We start from the raw sequence: 26,605 nt of genomic DNA, 5'->3' as shown, positions 1-26,605 counted from the left end.
ACAGGGCTGACATGATTACTTTATATTTTCCAGCAGCTCCCCTAATTAAGAGCGCTTTAAAGGGACTCGAACCCGAGGACAGATTGGCAGCCTGCGCTGGGCATCTGCCGTTGCATTCAAAGAGCCTGTTGGTAAGAAGAAGTCTTTTGCAGAGGAGGATTCAAATTATTTATTCCCATGTTATTACTGGAAACTCTAGCAAAACTGAGGTTTAAGATCTGCTGACATAATTATAAGATTGAGTTGCAGAGTATGAGGTCAAATGAAGACAATTTAACTGCCTGAGAAAAGCAGACAAAAGAAACAGACTTTGCAAAGGTGCAACTTCTACAGTTCAGGAACTCTGCACCCGGTTGCATCAATCTCACAGATAGCAAACAGCCTAGAGCTCAATCAGCAAAATTCAGACTTCCCAAGATTTCTGCAAGGCCTCAACCCTCCACTCTCCCTCACTAGATCATCCTTTTGTCATGCAACTCCCCCGAGATCCGTCAGCTGCATTTGAGCTGCCAAGAGTTTTCCACTTAAGCACTTTTTTTTCCAGTGTGGGGGTTCTGCTTTTGTGCCAGGGTACCATCTTTTACCGTATACTGAGGCTTTACAGCAGCCAGAGTGAAATGTGTTGATGTAGGCGTTGCATAACATTAATAATGTGGCAGAACTGACAACTACCGCAAAATCTGTGGGTGTGTTTTTAAGCTGTTCTTCTGAAACTAAAGTTTTGGGTGGGGCACTGTAGATTTTTAAGGGTCTCTGCCCTCCCCCCCTACACCAACACCCACCCAACATGAGGCATGGCATCAACTGCAGAGTGTGTGCCAGGCTCGTCGCGGTCGAAGCGACCCTGCGAGCCAAGACGATAACCCAGATGCAAGGGATTATGGGTTTTATATTCAGTTTACAGTAACTCTGGTGTAATGTGAGGGTGGGATGGGGAGCTGGGGGAGAGGGGGCTGTGGCTGCGGTCGATGTGTCACACCGAGGTTTCTGTCAGTTTCTGCCCTCCAGCAGTTTTCATACATTTGTTATTGCAGGAGCTGAACTGTAAATTTGCAGCGCTGCAGCTTTCGTCTCCTGTGGAGGGTATTTTGTGATACTCGCGATGATCACAATCAGAGGGCGATCATTTAAACCTCCTTAAGACTGCGACACACACCGCAGCTTTATTGGCCAACTTTTAAGTGTAATGGTGCACAGCAGCCCTTTAATCATGTGCAGTGCGATCAACATGTTGCCAGGAAACATTTGACTTGATGTTTATGCTTTTGGTCTTCGTGTCTTTGTCTTTTGCTGGAGGTTTGGCCAGTTTATAATTCTCAAAAATTGACTTTTTAATGTCAAAGGCCTTTAAAGGGCTTGCATTTAGCCACAGGCTCCCGTAAGTAAGAATTTTTCTCTATGAGCTCAGTTTGTGGAGATTTTGACTTTTGTTCTTTCTGTGCGAGCAGACAAAGAGCTGGGGAAGAAAGTCTGATACAGCACTAATGACTGTTCATTTCTGCTCACTCATTGTTCTAATGGCATTATAATGGAGTTTAACCACTCCTTATCCCTCCCTTTGGGAACCACTGGTTGATTAAATCACTCCCTAAACTTCAGCTGTATGTAGATGCATCAGCTATGCTGTGCTTACTTTCAAGCTGTCCACCAGTGCAGGGACTTAATGTCTCATTCGAGCTGCAATCAGTTATCCAAGAGATTAGAAACACTCAGATAATTCATTATTTTTCTACTTTCTACTGTATTTCTACTTTCTACTGTTTCAGAAAAAAAGTAATAAAAAGCACCTGCCTTTACTTAAATGGGCTTCCAAGTTTTAGATTTAATTTCTGAAATAAAATTAATATTAATGTTTTCCAAAACTTTCTTAATTAAATGCATCTTTTTTTGGTATTATACACCAACATGTAGTTAGACTTTTGATTTCTATTAAAAAAGTCTCCAGCATCGTCAGATGAGCCGGGTTTTATTAGTGATCTTATTGTGAACAGTTTTACATCGAACATTAAACTGTGGTGGGGATCTGCTTTTGATATTACTTACTTAGTACCTGGGTAGCATGAAACAAGACATAAATTACCTGCAGTTTGATTCATGCGACTCTGCCACACAAAAATGCATCCCGCCTGCAGGATTCATAACTCTGCAGGGAAAGTCGGGAAGACAGCCTTCAGTATTTCACCGAGCTGCTTTCCTTTTGTAGCCTCGTGGACTTTTGTCAAGCGCTTTAAAAATATTGTTCAGGATAGAGTCATTTAAAGTTTTTATGCTATTGATTTGAAGTGTGGAAAACCAGGAGAACCCAGACACAGCTTTAAAAAATAGAAAAAGTCTTGACATAGGAGGCATATTTTGTAGATTCTCTGTCTGAATCTGACATCACAGCACCCCGACAGCGTGTATTTGGCAGCTTTCTGTTCTCTTTGCTGCGGCCAGTCAGTTATATCATCAGCTTTTCTTATTTTTATTTTTTAAGTTGATTTTCCTTTCCTCTTTGACTTTCCCTTCCAGTGCCTGACTAATATTTTCTACCTCAGTCAGCTCTGCAACTGTGCAGAAACTAATGCAGAGACAGAAATCTGGGGTTAGATGGAAATTGGCGTCATGTGCCTTGCTTCAGATGTCACTAGACTCTAGTATTAAACTTACTATTAATATTAGCACCGCTGCCTGTTGCCTTTACAGTGATGCAGGAACTCATTTAGAAGATGATTCACTCCCTTATTTGCTAAAATCCAGAGTGATTTAGACCGAGCGCCGTCATCAATCCTGAGATAGACTCACTGAGACCGTCTTCCTGTAAAGGTCATTCAGGCAAGTTGGAGTTATGTCTTAAAATTAAGCAGCTGATAGCAGTCATGTGAAGAAGTGCATGTAAAGTGTGTTCTTCTGTGGTCAGCTTTAGCTGCAACATTAAAGCTATCCACATGAAAACAGCTTTACCTTCTTTTACCTGCGTAACAAACAGAATAGCTTACATACATGCGTTTCATCCAGAAGCTACACAATAACATTACTGACAGACATATAACGCTGAGGACGCAGGGTCACGTGTTTGCTTCTTCAGCAATGTGTATTCTTTTATTAAAAGAGGAGAAAGTTTTTTAAAAAGCAGTCGAAATCTTGCTGAAACACAGGCTGAAAAAATGTGCTCAAACATTTACAAGAAAAGCTCCCAAATGATGTGTTCATCATAAAATGATGAGCTGATTTCTGGTAAAATAGTCATTTTCTTGAACATTTCTAAGTTTTTTCTATTTAATTTTCAGTTTGTTCTCATAAATTTCTGACTTTAATCTAAAACATTCAGATTTTCTGGTAGTTCCACATTTTTTTTAAATCTTACCTTAACCTCCTAAGACCGTACATCTTTCACGGCATACATTTTTAATTTCTCTTTGCTATTTGGGCTGATTATAGAACAGTGGCAGTATAATGTCAGTGGATATCAGGCCCTTGTAGAGCAAAATTTAGTATCTTGGTCCAGACAACCCAAACTGTGATGTCCACATATGTGGATTCCAGGTCCTAGAAGGTTAAACAACCTTAATAGGCCAGTTTTGCTTTTACATTCAGGAGCTGATAAATTAAAATCGATTAATATATCATCGATGTGACCAGGTGTGACTAGGTTTTTACAGTTTTGCATACTTTAGGGGTTTAAACAACAGAAGACACAAAAGTAGGCTGATTTCACAAGCCAATCGAACCCAAAAAGAGTAAAATAAGCTCATTTCTAAACCACACAGAATGCATGAGAACCTCACCAGGTTATAGTCCAGAACATGCTGAACTGGGTCCTAAATTTTGCAACATTTTCTCTAATAATTGTTGTAAAAAGGTGTAAATTGCTTCATAAATGTCACGAGAACAAAGAAAAAAGGGTTTCTCACAAACCCGCTTAGTGTGTCCCCTCCAGTGCTAGCCCCTTCACTGTCATTACTCTTTATTATCTTGTCAGTCTGATGGGAATATTACCTTAATAAAATGGCTTTGTTGCATGAAGTCAAATGAAAATTATTTTAGGGTTGTCAGCACTTACAGATCCTGAAGGGCCTGTGATTGAAACTGAATATGGTAATAACATGAGTACAAATGTCTGGTGAGATTAATATAAAAGCAGTGCATCTGTTTTCATTTGGGCTCTGTTTTCTCTGAAGCCCCTGTGCGGTGGTGGAAGAAGCATTGCTTGGACTTCTAACAGCATTCTGCAGTCGGTGCAACGCGTGTGTGCACGAGCGGGACGCTGTTGACAGTGTGAGTGAAGAGAGGCCGCGCGAATTAACAAAATATCCTCGGATTCTAAAAATACTTCAGCTTATGGGACTCATTTGATGTGTAATGTCTCCAGACATGTGTGTGTGTGTGTGTGTGTGTGTGTGTGTGTGTGTGTGTGTGTGTGTGTGTGTGTGTGTGTGTGTGTGTGTGTGTGTGTGTGTGTGTGTGTGAGCGTACGCTCGTGTATGGCACTTTGCTTATTTTCTATTGTTTAAAGAGCCACATGAAAGTTTCCCTACGCTCAGTAAGATTGTCTGTTTTTTTCATCACAAACACAACCAGAAATATGTTGGCGCAGTCGCTACTATTATGGGTTTTTTTACTGATCCTGGTCCAGATTTTACATTATGTGTCCAGTGGATTTGAACTGTGGAGGTGTGTACACATTACTGCCAGCTGGCTGTAAGCTCAATGCATCAAATAGGAGTGGAAAAAGGTTTAGGATACATAAAGCACGCTTTTGTGCTGCAGCCAAACTTGTCCAAGTGAAAAGGTTCAGGACTGCAGTCTGGAAGAAGCTCAAGGAAAATAATGGTTGCTGAATGTAATGGAGTAAAGGCCATTATGTGAGGAGGAGGAGGAGGAGAGAAGAAGAGTCAGTCTGTCCACTGGTCAAGTGGAGGTGCTTTCTCTAAAAGCACCTGCCGTTCTTTGTTGCACTAAAACAAGCAGGGTTGCCTCCCTGAAGACCTCCAGATGATGATACTACCACCTGGAGCTCTAGGCGTCTCCCTGCTCCACCTTTCCACTGTAGGTAACTTCAACATGCAACGCAAACAGCGAGCGACTTCCAAACAGCCCCATCTGCGCTCATTACTCGCTCTTTCTCACTGTTTAAGAATTCCCATGCGGTTTGAAGCTTTTCTCTAATGAAGCACAATTAAAATGAAAAGAAGGTAATGAAAAATATTTACCCCCAGTCCAATGAAGTGCCTTGGGAAGTTGATGACTGCTCTTAATAAAAGCCATATGCCTGTTCTTATAAAATCCTGTTTTTGTGGCACACATTTCTTAGGCGTTGGCTGTTGTGCCAGTAAGTGAATTAACTCCTGACAGTGGGTAGGAGAGCAGTAAAAGGCAGTTTATCAGAAGCAGGAGATTCGTGCTGCAGTCGTCACCGTGCCAAATCTCCAGCAGAGATAACCAGTCGCTGGACTTTATGGAAAGGCGTTCATTGAACTGAGATGTTTATGCTGAAGCGCTTCGATAAACACGTCACATTATCTTTTTTCCTGGTCTTACGTTAGCATATAGAACAATTTGGTAAACATATCTGAGGTGGCTCTGACGGGAAATGAACAGCTGACCTTGGCAGTATTAGAGGCATGCATTATTCATCAAGCTGGAGGGAAATCTTTTTTTTTTTCGTTTCAGGAAACATCCCAAAATTTCCAAAGCGGTGACTTGAAATACAAACATGCACATGAAAAGTGAGCAAAACCACAAATAAGCGACATACAGAAGGCAGGATAGAAACTACAGCCAGCCACGAGGCCGAATCTGCAAATCAGAGTTTTTCCACTGGCTTCGAGTTTACATTATAAACCTTGACCAATGTTTTAGTTCCTTAAACTATGACAACAGATCTTTTCATGTGACAACATGTTAAAATATCCATTAAAAATCCAATCTGGGTTGAAAGTTGATACTCTTTTCCCAGTACCAGGACCAGCTTGCAGCTGTTATTCAAGCACAACCTCCTGCCACTTTTCAGAAGCGTCCTTGCAGTGCAGTGGATACAGCATTGCTGTGCTCTGTTTATTGTTCCATGTGTATTAGAGGTGACAGCTTTTAGAACAGCCCAGTAACCATATTTATCTGGTCATTGTTTCACAGCTCTCATTTATTCTCTAAATTAAAGTTTTGATTAAGTTGAAGTTTTAAAAAAAAAAACGTAGTTTTTAATATGTCACTGTGGTCATGTTGTTGTTTTATCTTAACACTCTCCTAAGTGTCTTTGATCCTTCTGAGCCCACAGCTGTCTGTTCTGGCCTTGAAGTTGTTAAGGTGTGATTGTGGTTGTTGTATATTGTGTACAGTTATGTTAAGGTAGTGTCGTAGCTTTAACAGTTTATAGTCACCAGTCCAGTGCACGAGTACGTTTTATTGAGCTTGTTGTAAAACTTTGGATTTCTTTTAGCTGAAAGAACTGGTTGATCTCTACTTGCCTTTAAATGAGGACTCAGTGCAGGAGCATAGAGAAGCCTAAACCACAGAGAGATGCTGCAGCAGGTGTTAAAGGTGATGGTGCTGTGAAAACTTAGGGGTAAAAATAGGCCCACAGCCCCTTTTTTTGTCATTTTTTATTCTTATGCCAGCACTGAAGGGGTGATATTTTCAGAGTGAGTCCAATGTGCCGAAACGAGCAACAATAAATGGTTACGTTGCTGTGACGCACTTCATGTGACAGCTCTTCAGAACAAATTTTGATGTGACATAATGTTCCTAAAATTCTGGATGGGAATTCACGATTCCCATAGGAAAAATGACTTGATTAGTGGATGTGTACTCTGCCGAAGTCACTGGTGGTCATGCTACAGCTATTCACCAAGTTCAGCTTCTTGTCATGAAACTTTAAACAAACATGCACGACTCCCTCAGGATTTCAAAGGGTTTTGCAGACTATATACAACTCCTGAGAGTGATAGCAAGAACAGTGTGAGCAATCCAGAACAGGACTGAGGATGTGGAAAACATACTGCAACATGCATGAAAAGGAACGTCACGCTCTGTGCTTGCTGTGTGGACCGCCTCCAAGTTCTCAGGTTTAAGGTTGCAGAGAGGCCTGAGTGGATTATGAAATTTACATGTATGGATACAGCCGTGTTCTTGGAGAACATGGATTCACTTTCACAGCTTTAGTGACTTTAAGTGAGGTCTAATCACAAACAACAATGAAGAGATTTTGTCCACTAAGAATCTTAAGAAAGAAACTTCTTTCCACTCGTCAGAAATCTGAAATGTTTCCACATGAGCTGCTTGACTGAAAATACTCTCAGTCTGGGGTTGAAGTGTCACCGTCTCAACATATCAGAGAGCTCTCAACGGTAACATGCAGCTGATATGAGAAGCTGTGACCAAAATTCTGTCAGAGGGGAATTGTTGAGAAAACAGTGAGGACTGGACCGATGGCAACATAATGTCCTTGTTTCGTTATATTCCCACGATGCTTTCACCAGAAGGCTCACACAACCAGCCTTCTGAACTTGTGTTCAGGATATTTTTAGGGGGAAATCATCTTCCTTCGGCTCCTTGAGAGCCTGACAGGGTCGCCCGAGCCGAGGCGCGCTCTCTCGGGCTGATCTCTGATCGGATCCAGATGCTGCTGGAGTGTGGAAGGGGACAGCACAGGAGCGTGGAGGCTTCACGGCAGCACTGATTGATAGGGGTCAGGATCAAGTTAGGAGTCACATTTCCTGACTGTGATCCCTCTTTCTGTCTCATTTTCTTTCCTCCTAATGCTCTAACCATACCCAGCCATCGCGTCTGCTGTTACGGTGTCTCCCGACGCCTTCATTTAACTAGAATTTGTGGGTGCCCCAAACCAGTCTTTCAATGAATCTTTCCATCCTCCAAACTGTGAAGTGTTAATAATAGCAAAGCAAAAACAAAACAACGAGTGTAAAACTCCAGCTGTAGAATATTTTCCACAGTGTGATTGAACAGAAGAGGTTTAAAGCTCAGATTTGTCACTGTTGCTTGTTCCATCAGCCAGTCACATATGTAACATATGTCCACTGTAAGTCTCTGCTTCTCCTTCCCTTCAGGACCATGCCGACCCTGCAGAGCTCTGCCGTCCTGCTGCTTTTTAGCATCCTGATTGGACTGAGCTGCTCTCTGGACCCAAGAGACCCCAATGTGTGCAGCACGTGGGAGAGGTGAGGCCTGCTTAAACACACAAACAAACAACTGTCACTGCTATGATACAATGTAATCATCATACATTGCATATATGAAAAAATGCAATTTACTAAATTTAAAAGTTAAAGTGGTCAGATGAGACATTAGGACACAAAAACAGCCAAATAAAAAGAACATTGGTGTTATTTATGGTACCTCCTCTGTGGAGGCTCAAAGTCAACTTTCTAATTAAATTTCAGCATCACTTTTATTGCTTTAGTCATTTGTGTTTAGGATAAAACTATTTGGGTGACTAACAGACCAATCAAATGCAAGAAAACAGAGTTCAGTCAGACAATTTACTGTAAAACAGATACATGACATGTCTTTACTAAACTGAGGCCACAGTATGGCAGACATTTACAATGGCATCGAGTGTTGTTGATGTCATCTACACCCAGGGTGTGTGCTTCAATTCTGTCAATTCCATCTTTCTCACAGACTCTGTGGAAAAGTGCATCTAATAGCTATTTAGATAATTCAGACAGGACTGATGATGATGACGAACAGCACTGCCACTCATAAAAAATCTCCTGTGAGTGGGTGTAGTATTTACACTGTTTCTGCTGTTCTGCCTTACAGCTTCACCACCTCAGTAAAGGAGTCCTACTTGCATCCTTATGACCAAGTGGGAGAGGAGCCCTGCTCGGATCCACGGACTTCCTACAAATGCATGCGCCACAGGTAGCTGAAGCAGAATGACTCATTTCCTTCCTGACTTCCTCTTCCTGCCAGGGGATAGTCAAAACATAATGTGCGCCCTATGTTATTCTTTCAGGATCACCTACAAAACAGCCTACAGGCAGGCGGTGAAGACTGATTACCGCAAGAGATACCAGTGCTGTCCAGGCTACTACGAGAGTCGAGGCAAATGTGTCCGTAAGTAGCTGTGGAAACCTTTGCACTCTTTGCTCTTACTCGTGCATCAGTGTCATGTTACTAAGACAGAAAGGTGAGACAAATCGGTCTGGAGAACTTTTAACAGAGACCAAAACCGACATTAAAGTTCTCGCTACAAGAATGAAACAAGATAGATGTGAGTAATGATTACACTGTTACATTTTTCCTTATACTAAAGATGTACAGCCACAGCGATGCTACTCACTGGTTTCACTTAACAAGGCAGCAAAGTTTAAAGTTATTAGCTAAGTGGAGCAAGTTACATACAAGTGGAGCAGGTGCGATGCACGGACACAGTTATCTTCTAATTGGTGTCTCACAACAGGCTGATAAAAATACAAGGCTGTGTCATAGACAGACATTTATTAGATAATTCTATTTAAGTGTATTTTGTTGCACTTCTATTTAAAAACAGGAATACAGCGAACACTGTGCAGAGAACCTCACCAGACAGCTCTCAGGAAAACTGCAGTTCCTCTTGTGGCCACTTGTGACTGGTTTGAAAAACAGCCCAATCCCCTTTGACTTAAAAGGGGATTCCCTTAAAAGGGAAAAACTTAAAAGCATTAGAAATCATGTGAACAGCTGGTGTTAAAAACAGCATCCCCCCCCCTCCCAACCCCCACCATAATAACAACCGTATTATTGGTTGTATAACTCGAGCTTTAGCCGGCACCCTGCAAGGCCTCATCTTCAAATTCAAGTCACTGAATCTATCGAGGATGAGAGATTAACAGAATTATCTGAAGGCACACAGCTTATTGTGCAGCTTATTGTGAGGCACAGCCTGTCCAGCAGGTTTCTCAGGGACAAGATAAGTGTCTGTGCATCTGTACAGGTTGTGGCTGCTGCTTTGCTCTGCCCTGTCATCCAAATATGTCACCTTTTGTCTTTAAAAAAAAGCTGACGTGGAAGCAGCCACAATACTAATGTTAAGGCACTGAAACGAAGAGTACAAAAGGAAAAGCATTCTGACACTGGCTTATAGACAAAAACAACATCAACCAAGTCAGTCAGTACCAACACACTGATTAGTTTGCAAGCAATACTGTGCTACATTTGTGCACGCAGTAACTCATTCACATTACTCGAAGAAAGTGTTTTATTTCCTCTTTTTCCATGCAGTGTGCATCGTCAGTATGAGCAGCACGTGGCACACAAATAACCAAAATTGTAGGTTCACTACCCACTGGAGTTTCTCATCCTGCTGGCAGTAATTGCTGGAATTTTTCAGAAAAATATATTTGATGTGTTTTCATTCCAAGATTTCACATCATTTTAGGAACTTTTGTTACAATAGTTAAGCTTCTGTTGAGTTCAGACGTGCGGCACTGCTGCCTCTGCAGCTCAAAGCAAAGAATGCTCCATATCAGTGTCATCATTTGTATGAATTCAGCATTTGATCAGCTTGTTTTCATGTATCATGATGCAAAAATAAAGTATGTAAGCTCATTTTTTAAATAAGTAAGTATTCTATATCCTATATATTCATTTTTTCTACTCTAGTGATGGTGGCCTTAAAGTAAGAGGAGCTAAAGCAGCTTGTTGGTAGCGGATGAACTGACGGGCTGCACCGAGACCCATTAAAACCTGAATCATACAAAGATTCTTCAGTAAAGTCAGAGAGTAAAAATATGACGCTGGAAATGAGTATAATAAATTCATTAAAAAAATTACATTATAGAGTAGTGAAGCAATTTTACCAATCCATTTTTACAGCTTCATTTTAATTAAAGTTAAAACTTTCATCCACATTGATTTGATTTGTGCCTCAGGTATTGTATAATCATGTTGTCTTATAATTGCTGTACATCTAAATGACCCCAACTTAAATATACGTGGAAGTATTTGGTGCTCTTTTAAATGCCATCACAATTTGAACTGCAAAAACAAAACAACTTAACAGGTAAACTCATAATCTCATCATTATCTAATGTTCTGCTGAAAAACATGGTTCTTCTTGCTCATGAAGATGTTACTCAAGGTGTATGTACACCTAAACAGTGTGACACGCTCATCACCCACAGCAGCCTCTCCCACCAGGACAGTTTGCCCAACAATGTAATGTAAATTGCTCAGAACCAGCTTGAGGAACATGACAAAGATCCCAATATGCCAAATCTGCCTCCAACCTCTCAAGATCCCCGTCTGACTGAGCATCCAAGGAATAAACTGGTACAAACCCAATTTTCTGTGGCTTCACATTGCAAGCCACACGACTCAGAAATCCACCATCCATGCCCTGAAGGGGCAGAGTGGGTTTGTTGGTACAAGGGAGACACAATATTAACCCCACTTGTAGAAATAAGACTCTGTAGGTGGAAGTTTGAAGTTATCGGCTTTTTCACACAAAGGTGGGGCGCCTGAGTTTGTCAGTTTATATTAAAAAAGTATTTTTAATAATATAAAAGTTGTTCATGATACACTCAAAACAATAATTCTTTGCCCTCATGGACACAAAGCAATAAATGTGAGTGAAATAAAACTGAAATATATTAAATCAAGTAATTAATCATTAAGGAAAATATGATTTGAATGTATACAAATCAAGTCAATTTAATTTGACCAGATATCATTAAATGTAACATTTTCCATTGTACTTATGTAACAAAATGAAAAGTTAGTTAAAGTCAGCATTCTGGGTTAAAATATTTGTTTGAGTGTATTACCACCGATGAAGAGACCCAACTGTCATCATACAAGGACATGTTTCTATTGGTCCAGACTCAGTATGTCAGCTCTCTGGACATACTGATATAATGGAATTCAGGCACGAAACACATTGAATTTAAGACATGAGTAAATATTACATAAGGTTATAGTACTTCTTTATTAAGAAGTATTCTAATGCAAAGGGCTAAAATTTGCAAGAAAGCAGTAAATACGTGCACATTTAAACCCTGATCTGCAAAGCAATTCACCCATTGTGCATCACTTTGTAGCTGATGGTTAGTTAGTAACCAACTGATGTTGCAAAGGTGACGCTGTGTAGTGTATTTACCACAGTCAACAGTTTCTTCAGTCCTGTTGGTATTTGCTTCAATCACTTGCCTGAAACATGACGCAGGTTTAATCGGGAGCTTTGTGTCTCTCTCCACATGGCTGCTACTCTCTTCTTGGCTGGTTTAAACAATGTGACTGATCAGTGTCGTCGCATAGGTTGAAACTGTTGCAGCTGTCAGCAGCGCACTGACACTCTCTTATTGCTTACAAACAGCAGCGACAGATATAAATAACACGAAACCACTCGTGAGGCTGCATGGTTTGAGGAAATTCTACAGTAGCTTCACAGACCTTCCCATTCATCGCTGGATGATCTTAGGAGTAAAGTATGATAATAAGAAGGCTTGCGTGCTTTGTGCTTGAAAAACTGACATTTTGTAGACGGATGCTTGTCGCCCAGCAGAGATAATATGCGTTTACGGTTGCCTATTGTGTGCCACCTTTAGCCCAACCTCTGATTTTCATGACTGACACGAGAAAGGCCAGAACGGAACCAGATGAGCGTGTTTTGAGCTTTGTAATTGAAATATCCTCCATCGACGTGTCATCTATAGCTCTGAACCCAGTTTCTGTACAATGTAGTGTTTTTTTTCTAAATATATATAATTACCTATAATTATGTTTACCTTGTTCGTTTGATGACATGTTAGATCCCCAAGTTTCCCTCCCCCAGTATCCGCACGCCTTCAATTAAAGGGGAAAAAGTAATCAGTAAAATTACTGTTTATTGAGTTTGAATTGAAAGAAAAACATGTGCATTCGCAGCACGTTGCTGTCAGCAGAGAAAACGCTTTTGTAACAAAAAAATTAAAGAGATTTGTAGTCTCCAGTCATAAATGCATGTTTGAATTCACTTAATTAACAGCAGAGCCGTTTATGATGTTGGCTTGCGCACAGCTGAGAGACTCTTTTTACAAGGAAGCTCCTTGACAGTCTGAATGGCATCTTAACGCTGGAGCTTTCAATTGCATGGTTGAGCCCAGCTGTCGAGCTGGCAGCTCGTGCGCCGCTTACGATGGGTGGAATACATTTACAGGGAAATAATACAGTTGAATAGATTTTGATTGTATAAACAACTCGGATTTGTTGCTTTGAAATCTATTTCATGGTGTTTAATGATTAAAAGAACAAAATCATGCCGACATGAAGCATAATTAGTAACTCTGGAATCTTACAAAAAATGGAAATGGAAAAAGCTTAGCTGCAAGGATTAATCAATCAATGAACCAAGCAGTAGAAAATCAATTTGTCATTTTTGTGATGATTTGTTGCACTTCTGTTTTGCATCATTGCAAACTGAATATCTTTGGAGCTGCACAGAAGACGTCTGAAGATGTCGTCCCAGCTTCTAGAAAGTCATCTGTTATTTTTTATTTGTTTTACTTTAAAGAGATTTTGCAGACTTTTACACAATGATTCCACAAAATAATCTGCAGTTTAATTGTTTTCTTTACTTCAGCTTGTTTCTTGCAGTCTTCAGTGGCAGACAGTGACTCTGACTCAAACTTGATTTGAGTGAAAGTGAGTTTGTTCTTTCAAAGCCAGGAAAAAGCTTTTTGCTGCCATTGATTACGACAACGTCTTATTCACATATCACTGCAATGTCTCTGTAAACCGGACTCATCACAGCGCATCAAGTCTAACTTTTAAACCAATAACTCATCGCCGTGTCCTGTAGTCTGCTGTTGGCCGGCCATCTCGCTCTTGAGTCATGGGTATGTTTTTATTTACGAGGCCATGCTGGACAAACTACCCTCATATCTTCGGAGTGATTTCATGGAGCTCATCGTCCAATCATAATCTCCCAAGACACATTTCCCGCTGCCTGTTCCAGCGTATGAAGAGAAAACAGTATGTTTGCTACTGCAGCCAGTATGAGTTTGCAGAAACAAATTGAGTTAAATATGTGGTATCCTTTAGGTAAAAGGCTTAACTAACCTAGCAGTAAATTGTTCTTTTAGTCTGGACTGTATATAAAAGACGGACATAGGTAATGCAACATCACCAACTGGTTAATGGACTCTGGTTTTAAAGCCTTGAGTTGGTCATTTTGATCATCACCACCTCGGTTTATTGAAACCAAGCATGATAACAAGGGATACTTCTTTTTTTTTTTTTTTTTTTTGCCTGTCCCGTTTGGCTCTTTTGCCATCAGAATTGTTGTCTAAAGGCAAAGAAAGATGCCCAACGGATTTACTTTACCAAACTGACCATCCCAGCCTTGCCGTAATGGTCCATTTGATTCACCTTTTATTGTTTATTTTATTTTCACTTACTGAATATGGGACAGACTTGACTGGGGGAAAGAAGGGGAGAAAGAAAGAGGGAAAGAGAAACAGCTGAGAAGAGGGACGGGGGAGAAGGGCAAAAACCAAAAACCAACAGAATGAGCAGAAAAAGAAAAAAAAGAAGAAAAAAAGAAAAAAAATGCATATATCAATCACCTGGGTCACCTGCTGAGAAAGAAAAAAGAAAACAAGCAGAAGAGAACAAGAGTTATAGAATAAACAACATCACAATGATATATGGGAATATGACAGTAAATACTAAATGTTAAACATTATTGTGCAGCACATAAGATCAACAGAACACAGTGTGCTTTGAGGTAGGAGCCAAAAAGGGTGTAGTTTGTGGGTGTGATCACCCGTGTGTACACCTGTGAGCATGGACGCACTTGTTTTTTGTTTTTTTAAAAGGTTCCTTCATGTAATAATCTGCTAGAGGGTGTGGGGGGGCCACAGCCCCGTCCTCCAGGGCATGAAGCAGGTATGGAGGAGATCAAAACTCCAGACATCCAGAGGCCCCCAGAACACAAGAGACCAAGGAAGACCAACAGAGGGGCAGCTGCGCCACTGTCCCGGAAAGAGCTGAGGAGAGTCCCAGATGAGGGCTCACTCAGCAGCCGCGGAGCAGAAGCCAGGGGGAGTTGCAGTGACGCGCCCGTGAGCTCCGCCGGCAGCCAGCCGTGCCTGAGTGACCGAGCCCCAGGCCCCGAGGCCGGGGGCACCCCACCTCCGAAGTGGCCCGAGCAAGCCCCAGGCTCCAGGCCCCGATAAGCGGCCGCCAAGGAGTGAGCCGGTGTGTACCTGGACGCCCATCCCCGGATACAAAGAACCACCAACGCACCGACGTCTGAGGGAGTCCGCCACTGGCAGGGGAAGTGGTGGTGGGTGGAGATAGGCCTCCAAACCTTGGAGGGCCTGAGATGTCCCCAGAGAGGTGGCGTCTGATACCCAACCTGACATATAGACACAGACATACAGGCACACACAGATACAAACATCCATTCCCACCCTCATGCTCTCATATACACTTACTCCACACTCAACCAACGTGGAGACAGACATAAAGAGACGCTGTACACACGATCACACTCCCCAAGCGTACTCTAAGCCCCAGGTCTAGGTACCCTTGCCCCTGGAGGGGGGGAACTGCACCCAGACCCAGGTGGTGTTACCCTTTTCCCTGCGGTGGGGGGAGGCAGACCGCCCCGACTCCGCAGCAGCAGGGAGGCCCCACACTCCAGGCCGCAGTCGGACGGCCAACTCCTCCTCCTAGCCCCCCCCGCTCCAGCAGGTCGCAGAGAACGGGGGTGAGAGAAGACTCCAAACCTCCCTCCACCCGCTCATTGTAGTGTTGATGCATGTGTGTTCTAAGGTGCATTTAAAACCCAGGAGGGCTTGGAGCTACCTGCCAGAGAGCAGCAGGTAAGCGCATGGGGATACTTCTACCAAGGATACCTTGGCTGAGCTATGATGTGAAGGGATTTTGCAGTGATACCAGACTGACTGAAAAAAGCAACATATCAGACTATTAATTAAATAAATGGTTGTTTGCATGTGAATGGCTTCAGTCTGTACCATAAAGAAAGATATGTTTTTAGTTTTTTTTAGGATCAGTTGTTTTGCAGTGATTTGAAAGGTTAAGTTGGAAGGTAACTTATAGGTCTATAATTTTTAAAATAAACCCCAAACCTTCAGTTTAGTTCAGTTTTATTTATATAAAGCCAGTTCACAACAATGGTCACCTTAAGGTGCTGTATATTGTCGGTAAAGCTCCTACAGAATTAGAAAGAAAACCTCAACAATCAGACAGTTTCATAGTGCAACACTTGGCCACTGTGGGAAAGAAGAACTCCCTCTCCACAGGAAGAGGCTTCCAGCAGAACTATGCTCAGGGAGGGGCAGCCATCTGCCACCACTGGTTGACATAAAGAGACAGGAAAGAACACACACGGTTGTCAGAAGATAAAATCTGATGATATCCAGTAGTAATATAAACACATGGAGAATGAAATAGGTGTGGAGAAGAAAAACCTAGTGCGTCATGGGAAGTCACTGGGCATGGCTGAATGGATGGCAGCATAACTACGGGATGGTCTAGGGTCATTATATCCAACCCTAACTATATGCTTTATCAAACATGGAAAGTTTGAAGGCTATTCTTTAGAAGGCAGACTCTCAGAGAGGGCGTTTGTCTCCTGAAACCAAACCCGGAGCTGATAGCTGAGCGCTCTGCCTCCCATTCCACTTTTAGAAATTCTTGGAAACACAAGCAGTCTGAGAGTGAAGTGTTGGGCTGATACATGGGTCTTTAAGATACGATGGGGCCTATTGTATGTGACGAGATGGATTTGAAATTTACAATAAAATGCAGAAGTCAAACCTGCCGCTGAGACCATAATCTGGTGTTTAGTGAGCGTCATTTTCTCTCATTTATAAACGGACTACTTCCTGCACCAGACTGATCACCCCTTGCTTGCAGATAGAAAGAATGCAGGTTTATGCATTGCTTTTTAAAAACTGCGCATGTCAATTTTTCATACACACACCTGTCTTTTAGTAAGTCTTCATTTTCTTTGTGCCCTCATACTTTGTAACCTGGTTTTTACAACAGTTTTATTTGCGTGCCTGATGTTGGATCGTCCTGATTGAAAGCACTTGGCGGGTCTCTCTGGAAAAAGAGGTCACCAGCCTCAGTGGAACCTGGTTAAATAAAAAACTACTGTGCTTTTGTGACATTATCCAATTTTCTGGCCAAAAGCTTGAGATAACGTAAACATTAAAGCTTCTTTAAAACCCTGACCCTTCTCCACAAATCTGTTTCTAATTCTGTTCCTTCTCACCAACAGCTCGCTGCACTAAGGAGTGCGTCCACGGCCGGTGTGTCGCTCCAGATCGCTGCCAGTGCGAGGGAGGCTGGCGAGGAGATGACTGCTCCAGCGGTATGAATCAGCCTTCCTCTCGCTTACAGACATTTCCTCACTCTCGTCTCTTCTCTCATTTGCTGTTTCTCCTGTTGCTTTCGTCTCTTTCCCTTTCCCTTCAGCTCCACAGAAAAAAATACACTTCACATTCACAACAGGAAATGAGCAATGGCCATTAGTCAAGTGGCTGATCTTCACATACACCTCTCCATCACACACTGAAGCCTCTCCAATGGAAACAGCAAGGGAGCATTACCGCATGCACAGCAGTGACTCATTTATATCAGACTCAGTCCAGAAACCAGTTTACTAGTCCACAAGAAGGCTGAGCTGAACCTCCAACGTTCGTTCACGGTTACTGACAAAAAAAGAAGAAGCAATGTCAAGTCAGCTTTTCTTAAAAAAGCAGACATGTGCTGTCAAAATAAAAGGAATAAAACAATCACTACCTACAAACACAAGCAGTGAAGAGGTGGTAAGATAAGTCCTGTTTCATGCACAGAAAGGAGTCCATAAAGAAGAGTTAAGGCTGATCCTGCTGCACTTTTTGGCTCCTGTTACAGAACTGAAGTCAGCAGAAATGGTTATATAACCACTGAGAGTCGTGAATCTAACCCTGTTTGCCTTTTTTGAAATCTTTTTAAATTTGATCATCCAAACAGTGGAGTGTGAACTCAGAGCTGCATTTTTAAGGGGCTCCTGTTTCCCCCGTTTTCCACTATATTCAGGCCCATTTCATCGCACTCAGCTGGGTCAACAGTACACAGCCCCCCCTCTTCTGTTTTCCCCCATTCGTTTGCAGAGAGCAGGAATTAGCTTTAGCGGGTAGCGGTTGATGCCTTGACAGTGGGATGATGGGAAGAGGAAATGGAAAATGTTACCCCACTCTCCTTCTTTTGCATGGCTCACTTCTCTCTGTCTCTTCTTACACCTCCCTGCTACCCTAACCCACACTTTAAGTTTCTTCTTTTCTTTTCTCCTCTTCCACTCCTTTTTCTTCTTGGCTCCTGTAATGGAGTCTTTCTTGGCAAAATATGACCCCACACTTCCTGGATGCCTGTGTGTTGAGCTAGTTAGCTGTGGGAAAGAGGAGAGGGGCCTAATGTTTTCATACTGAAAACATTCTGAATATAGAGACTAGATTTAGAAGGGGACATGGCTCAGCGTGACAAAAAAATAGAGGAGGGGGTTGGGATGAAATGGACAAACAGGCAATGAAGCCTCTGGTATTCCTCACGGATAGATTTTCTAGCTCCCAGCAGGTTTTTCAGGGACCCTGAAGGGTGAATTCCAAAAATCACCAGTGAGTGCTGCTTGTTAGGTGATCAGGAGATTATGTGGACTTTGGATGCAAGCAAAACCCAAGGCGCTGCTTGGACAATACACACGGGAAAAGGAAGAATGTTCCCATCGTGTCTGTCTGCATTCTTCATAAAGGACACTGAACACATGCCAGCTCTGAAGCGTGCAGCAGTTAGTGGCTTTACTTGCATGCAGTAATGCAGATTCCAGTTTGAATCACAGTAGTGGTCAAATTAATGACTCGTCCTGTGGCTAAATAGTCATATCTTCAACTCAGAAGGGAGGAGGATTTTCTGTTTAACTTTATTTAGAAATTCTTTTTTACAAGATTAACTATTTTTAATGCTGTACATACGCAGGGACAGAACGCCAATGCCACTGAAATATCAATAAGAACTCAAATTAATTTATAATTTAAGCTTGTTTTGTAGTTTTACTGCCACAAGTTGAGTAGCAAGGTTTGTTTTATAGGATCATTCATGTGTATGTATGCAAGTGTGAGGTGCATAAGAGCCGTGTGATCCCGTGAAAATCCATATTTAAGGTTTGCAATTTAGGATAATGTCACTTTGATTAAAAAAAACTGTATATATATATATATATGGCTGCTTCCTTTTATTGGTCACCACAGGGGCTCATCTGCTTCCATCTCACCCTATTATTAGCATCCTCTTATGTAACACCAAGTCTCTCCATGTCCTCCTTCACTACATCCATGACTCTGTGGTCTTCCTTTTTTCCTCCTGCCTGGAAGCTCTGTCTTTATTATGCTTTGTCCAGTATATCCACTCTCTCCTCTGCACTTGTTCAAACTGTCTGTCTAACACCAGTCTTTTCTAATCTTGTCCATCCTGGTCACTCACCTCCAGCTCGGCCTCCTGTTTTTCTGTCAGCGCCACCATCCCCAAACCAAACATCACAGCAGGTCTCACTGCCATCTTGGAAACCTTCTCTTTCACTCTTGCAGCTGTCCTTCTGTCACACATCACCCCTGACACTCAGCTCCATCCTGCCTGCACTGTCTTCTTCATTTTTCTTGTGGACTGTCTGTTTTTTGGGTGGTTGATCCTAGATTTTTAAACTCAACCACCTTTACCAGCTCTCCTCCGTACCAACTTCATCCCAGCCTCCCCCGCCACACTTTTATTCTGTAGGATAAATTTCTCTAATCAAAGTTGAGAAAATGTGTTTCTCAGATATTTCATAGTTCAAAATTGAAGGCCATCATTTCTGCATGTGTTACTGTGATAACCTATCAGGCACAGGGCAGGTTCACAGATGCAAACAATTAGAAAGGAAAATGGGCCTTCAATGCTCCCTTGACATCAACGTTTGGGCAATTTTGACTCTATTATAATGATTAAATCAGTGCTGGACATAGGTTGGCTAAAGTACGTGAAACAAACAGATGTGAATAATTAACTGATGAAGGACTCAGCCAGCTGGGAGCTCAGAAATCACATCTCCAATGAGGGAGTGATGATAAGATTTGTTTGATAGCATTTGATTCTTGTTATGTGTCATATTATGAACCGATTCATTATCATATTTGTGTGGAGAAGAGCCTGCTAACTCTCAAACTCGTAACACTGAGTAGAAACGGAATAAAAATGCTTCCATGTGAATCAGGTAAGCAGAGGCTCTACTGCCTACTACTAATGGCTCAGTTTGAAGTCATTGTTTTGCAATGTGCAGCTGTTGGAAAACTATGCCAGCTCTGATAAACGGAGGTGATAGTCTTGGAGTCATGTAATTCTCATGGAAATCGAGAGCTGGTTCCCAACTGGAAGCAGTACTTGATTCTAATCCATTGTTGTACTGCAAACTGTTGTCAGCAAATATCCAGTTGTGGACATCTACAGTTGCAAAATTACTAGACATAAATCTAAAGCATCCGTATCCAAACATAGTTTTTTAGATGTGTTTAAGGACATACAGAATCATGTTTTGGATAATTCTATTGGCCGCTGCAGGTTTGGCAGAGACTTGGTGGTGCGAACATTTAGAGTAACGGAGCCCTGTTTGGGCCTTTTGGCTGTTCTGTTTCCACTGAAACCATGTGTCTCATGATGTGATGCAGCAATACTGCAACAGCTTGACTGTTCAGTTCAGTTTAAAAAAAAGTGAGACAATTTAATAAGTTGTATTGTCGGTTATAACATCCAACTACTGTATTTGGCAAATGTTAGTGTTTGATATTACAGCAGCCTGCACTCACTGTTCTTTCACACCAAAGCAAAGAAACATTTTCACATGCTATGATTACATGGAAGCTGGGGAAATCCATATTTGTGCAAATTAAGACATGTCAACATGAGCAAAACATTTGCTGCATGTATGTCCTGAAAACCCTTACGCTAGGAGGGCAGTAAAGAGAGAGCAGAAAAAGAGAGGGTTCGGAGACAAGTGAGCAAAGTCATAGCAACTAATGTTAACATGTGAAAATATGTTTCCATAACTTGATTTAAGCTGTACTGGGTTCCCAATGCGACTGCATTCATGTGGAGGAGGATGTGATTACATGAAAGAAAGCTTTTTCTGAGTTTTCATAATCAGCGTTGAGCAAGACTCAGCAGTTTTGGGGGAAGCTCAGACATGCCTTAAATGGTGACTGCGCTTGTTTTCTCTCATGGCAAGAACTCAGAAAGAGGTCCTACAGGCTGGTTTCTGCAGTAAGAGCATGCACAAACATGCAACAGATGAAACAGTTTCCTGCAACAGAAACAAGGCCAATGTCTCCACTGAAGACATTTTTCTTTTTCTTTGAGCGAATGCAGCTGATACAGTAGCAGCACTATCAGACCACTGCATGTTTGATACCTCTTATACAGCTATATCAAGAATAAATTGTCCATATCCGATATTGAAAGCCCAAGTAACAAGCATGGCAAAAGGGATTTATAATCATTGTATCGAAAGTTTAAATTCACATATATCCAGATTACTTATCCTCTTGAAAATCAATTTCCACAGTAAGACTAATAAAAATGGGATTATAGCTTCCTGTTCACGTCCACTCTGGTAAATTTCATCCACTCACTCAAACAACTGCTGGTTGTATCAGCAGTCAGCTCTCAGAGCCCTTCAGTAAATCTGCCCTGGTGCCCTGGAGAATGTCTGTGTAAACATAATCGCTGCTCCAGCTGAGTTTCTCGTTACTCAACGTGACATACTGCCTTCTCCAATGCCCACACAGAGAATAAGTGAAGTTCTTTTAAACAAAAGAGGCTTCGAGTAAGTGCAATAAACTCTACAGTCTGTGGCAGCGCGATTTGCTCCACGACAAATTTGGCTGTACATGCTGAGAGTAACAGTCAATGCAGTTCCTTGTATTTTTCTAAGCCGTGCTCGGGCGTATGTTCAACACCGGCAAAGGTGGGAATGAGACACGTACACGCATGGAGTGTAGCTCACAGAGCAGAGGATGATTCACTGCAGGTCAGCGTGAAATTGTTGGAAACACTTTTAGCTCTGGAGAAGATAACCGACTCCCATCCATCAGTTACGTCAGTGTTATTGGATATCACGTTTTCTCCGATGTCCAAGATAGTCGAGGTAATTGATGAGAAATTTTAAGAATGCACCCATGACCAATCTGGGTTCTCTCCATGGACTAAGATCTCTTCATCATGAACTGAAATCCAAACCTTGTGTGAATTTCCTCTGCGTACAAGCCTCGAGAGCCAATCACCAGGCTCCTGCATTATTTTCCATTAAAATCCTCTCCATGCAGATCTCCCTGCCAATTCCAAATTATCTGCCAGTAACGTAACATTTGCGAGCTAAAGGGATAGATTTGGTTGAGGAAGAATGGCATCAGACACTCCCTCTCTTGTTGTTGTTGAACAGGGCACAGAATCTAATCACATTTGTTTCTGTTTGTTTCCCATGACATCATATATTTGAGCGCACATAACAGTGTGTGGGGAGGAAAATCAATTAGGAGCAACAGAACGGACACAAAATCATCATACTTGCACCGTATGCAAGTTTCAATAATCATGTGTAATTTTATTTTGACTCGGTGTTTTTATTTCATTTCCAGCATCGCAGAGTAGCTTTGACTCACTGTTTAGAGAAGCAGGAGGTTTTACTGGAAAACGACTGGTTTAAATCACTGGAAAATGTGGGCAATGAAAGTGAGAAGCTCCGTCGTGTGAGTGTGTGCAGTCGTGTGACTGCACGAGCTGTGGGGGTTGTGGAAAAAAACAAAACAAAAGGACAACTTTTCTTCAGAATAAATACAGTAATGCGATGTCCTGTATAAACACATGCTCAGTCTGATTTTTGGAAAGACGTGTTTGAAAGCTGAGCTGAATCCTTTTTTAGCTGAGATCAATCAGGACCACTTCAGCAGAAAGAAGATCATCGTTTCCATCTGCTGTAATCGGGCCGCGTGGCTCTGCTCTGCATCCTGCCAGTTCTTCCTAAAGTCTCATCCACATATGAAGTGATTGCTTGTTTCACTTAGACTTTAGAACATCATTATGTATGTTGTACTTGTATTTCTCACCTCATCACATGCCAGTCAGTGGTATCAATTTCTCCTGTTGGCAGTTGCTTCAGTTGCTTCCCTCAAAGTTGAGAAGAACATATCTCAGGGTGTGCTCTCTTCTCATTGGTCAGTGTTACTCTGACTCATCTCTGCAAATTGGTGAATTTCAATGACATTCCAGGGTCTGTGGTCATTGAACAGTTGCTAGTCTTCTTCTTTCTGAACACCCCTCAATGCGCCATTTACGGTCCTGCGTCAGTTTGTCTTTGTCTACACAAAGGGATTGTGGGACATCAGCCCATGCAGAGACGAGCTTGTGGAAGTCCTAAAAAAGCCAGCGATTCATCCCCTTATGGTGAGAGAGTTATGTGTGGGTCAAATGCTCATGGCTGGAAAAGTTGGCTTGAAAAGGGGAACAAAGATGAAGCATCAAGGATCAAAAAAGTTTTTAACACTTGGCCTCACTCCACTCCAGATGAGATCTTTTTATATTCCCCAGAGCTAAACACCAACAACGGCACAAACACAAAGAAGAGGAGCCCATGTTGCAGGTTCCTGTATTTATTTCGTTACTACCCCCCTGGCTGCAGTTAAGAGCTATAGAAAAGCTATGGTCATACGTGGAGAGCTGCAACAAGAGCCCCAGTAGATGACAGAGCATGCATGGCAGCAGACGTGACATTAAGTCAGACAATTACAAGGAGAAGCTGTGCAGCAGGCTGAAACAGGTTACATGTGCCCCATATGAGATCTGAAGGTATGATCTGAGCAAGCCAATACCATGATTGCGGTATAGATCTATATAGGAACTAACTCTTTCAGTTTGAAACAAAATCAAAAGATATATAAAAATGTTGGAAAAGGCTAATGTTTTACATGATTCAGTATACTGAGTTTGCCCTTTGACCTTTCAGACTGTGACGATAAACACTGGGGAGCGAACTGCAAGCAGCAGTGCAAGTGTGAGAACGGAGCTCTCTGCGACCCTGTGAAGGGATCATGTCGCTGTCCTCCAGGGTTCAATGGACGCTACTGTGAAGAGTCGTGTCCAGCAGGCACATTTGGGAAGCGCTGTCTGCAGAGGTGCAAGTGTGCAACCGGAGGATCCTGCGATAAAGCAACAGGAGAGTGCATTTGTCGGGATGGATTCACAGGGACTTAGTAAGTCCAAACAAACAAAACAGCTTAGCAAATTTCTAAAATCCAACACTGACTTTGTAAAAAGTGATAAAAATTTACAGACATTGGCAATGTTTCTCTATGAAGAACTTACTTTTCAGTTTCATTCAAAATCTGACTCTTGGGTGAGATTTGCATGAGGCCACCTCACAGACACCACAGCTGTGCAAGCACGATGATGACAAAATGACAAATCCAAAGTGCCGACATTAACCATATTCACCAGCTTTCCTTCATCTGTTAATGCTAACATTTTCTTAGCAGCCGAGTCTGTACTTTGTATATGTATATATTGCATACTTTGACAATTATCTCACAAATTCTGGCCCCATGATGGTGCTGGATTAAAACTCAAAGGGTAGGCAGTTATTTCACATTTCTGCTTGGGGAATAAATATTGAAAGCACATCTAAAGTCTGTGAGTAACCTTGTGGTGACACTAGAAGAAATGTTAGTAGATGATTATTGGGAATGTAAGGTACAAAAATCGACTTTCAGCTCCAGGCTATGGAAGAAATTCTGATGGAGAAATATGGTCAGATTCTTGATTAATCCTAAGAGTCGAAGCAGATATTCATCCTAATGTGCTGAAAGCGTCTGGTGAGCAAAAGTAAGATCACACTAGACATTTGTGGGACTATATTTAGGTTATCGGATGCAAGAAAATATACAGCTTGAAGATTGATACCTTGTTAGCAGTTGTGTTAGCGGTAACCAAGAAGTTAATCAAATCAGAATGATGCCTGACACACTAATTAGAAATGCTGAAGAGATGCACACCAAAATAGCTCCGACCCCTCGGGGCCTGGACCTCTGTGAGACGTTGGCAGCAGATTTTTTGGGTCCCGTTTATTATGGAGGTGCGGTGGGATGAATTTAGGATTGGGAAGCCATGAGTGCCTGTATAAAATTAGATTGCAATCCATCTAACAGTTCGGATATTTTAGCAGCCTTCTGCGAGTCGCTCTTGCTAAAAGTTAACAGTGTATTTTCCTTTTCATTAGGAGCCATTTTTAGAATATTGTACTTTGTTAGTTATTTCTTTTGGGAGACATTTATTACAGCACTTGATTAGACCCTACTTAATTACCCGAATGTTCTCCAGAGGTATGTTAGACCCTCATCTTCCTCTTTGCTGATCCATCTTTTTATTTGTTTCCGTGAGTTAATTCGAAGATTGAAAAGAGACCCCGATGGTCTACTCTGTACTCCATGAGTCATCTGTTACGCCCTGTTTTTTAGATGCCCCTGAGGATGAGTAAGCAGTAAAAACATTTCCCCACTACACATTAGTGGAAACTCTCATTCTGCCAATATGAAAGCACAACACTCCACTTTGAGCTAAATAAAAAAGGCGGCTTGGCAACAGAGATTAGGGGATAAATCTGGGTCAATAATTGTGTGTATTTGTAGCGTTTTCATATCATCCGTTTTAGAAAATGTAATATCCTTGCGATGGTTGTAATCTCTAATGTGATTGGTTAAAGACACATTCCGCATTACCGGAAGAGGAATTGATGGATCATCTTGATTCTTTTTACATATTCAGCTACTTTTAGACATAAAAACTGCAGGAAAAATTCTAAAATTGAGTCCAGAAGTTGATCTATTATGTTTTTCTGTATTTTCACAACTTGTTACAACAAAAGTACGCAGACCAACATTTCACAATGCACAACACACATGGGCTACACTGGATGCCGCTCCTGTCAGCTAAAAACAGGAAACTGACCCAACAAAATCAGATGACAACAGTTTGGGAAATATTACCTGATCTAATTAGTCTCAGTTTCTGTTGTGACATTTGGATGGCAGGGTCACAGTTTGGTGTAAACAACATGAAAGCATGGATCCATCTTGCTTTGGATCAAAGCTTCAGCTTGTTGTTGATTTTGTAATGATGTGTTGGATATTTTTCTTGACGCACTTTGAGGCCCTTAGCATCAAGTAAACATCAAGTATTTATGAGCACAGTGCAACCTTCTTTTGACGACTGCTTCCGGCAGGATAATGCAACATGTAACAAAGCTCAGGTTATACTGAGCAGCTTTTATTTAGCATAACAACGTTTAAATGATCCCAAGATCTGAGTCTAATAGAGCATCTTTGGGATGCAGAGAAACGGGAGATTTAAATCATGGATGTGCAGCTGACAAAACCACAATATAAAGAACATGCCTGCAAAGTGTTTCTTTTCTTTAAGTTGAAAAGAAACTTAAAGAAAAGAAAAAAATATTCGCCAAGATTAAAGAAAAAAAAAGCTGGAACCATAAGTCCAAGTGAAAGACGCCCTTTAACCCATTTCCGGTGAAATTTGCCAGACGGCAGAAGGTCCTATAGCT

General features: G+C 41.7%; 1 protein-coding gene across 1 annotated transcript in view; it reads left to right on the top strand.

The window, feature by feature from the left end:
* pear1 (platelet endothelial aggregation receptor 1) overlaps positions 1-26,605 on the top strand; it is a 60,129-nt gene that overhangs the window by 16,318 nt on the left and 17,206 nt on the right. The window contains exons 2-6 of the mRNA XM_085423885.1: positions 8,046-8,156; positions 8,761-8,862; positions 8,957-9,057; positions 17,213-17,305; positions 23,999-24,245. Coding sequence (XP_085280011.1) covers positions 8,046-8,156; positions 8,761-8,862; positions 8,957-9,057; positions 17,213-17,305; positions 23,999-24,245 — 654 coding nt within the window. The remainder of the gene's footprint in view (positions 1-8,045; positions 8,157-8,760; positions 8,863-8,956; positions 9,058-17,212; positions 17,306-23,998; positions 24,246-26,605) is intronic.

The sequence above is a fragment of the Rhamphochromis longiceps genome, linkage group LG11 (assembly GCF_057381845.1).
Source record: "Rhamphochromis longiceps isolate RC_006_pf linkage group LG11, R_longiceps_female_GT1.1, whole genome shotgun sequence".
Lineage (NCBI taxonomy): Eukaryota > Metazoa > Chordata > Actinopteri > Cichliformes > Cichlidae > Rhamphochromis > Rhamphochromis longiceps.
The sequence above is the reverse complement of the archived record's forward strand: the minus strand, read 5'-3'. Positions and strand labels throughout refer to the sequence as shown.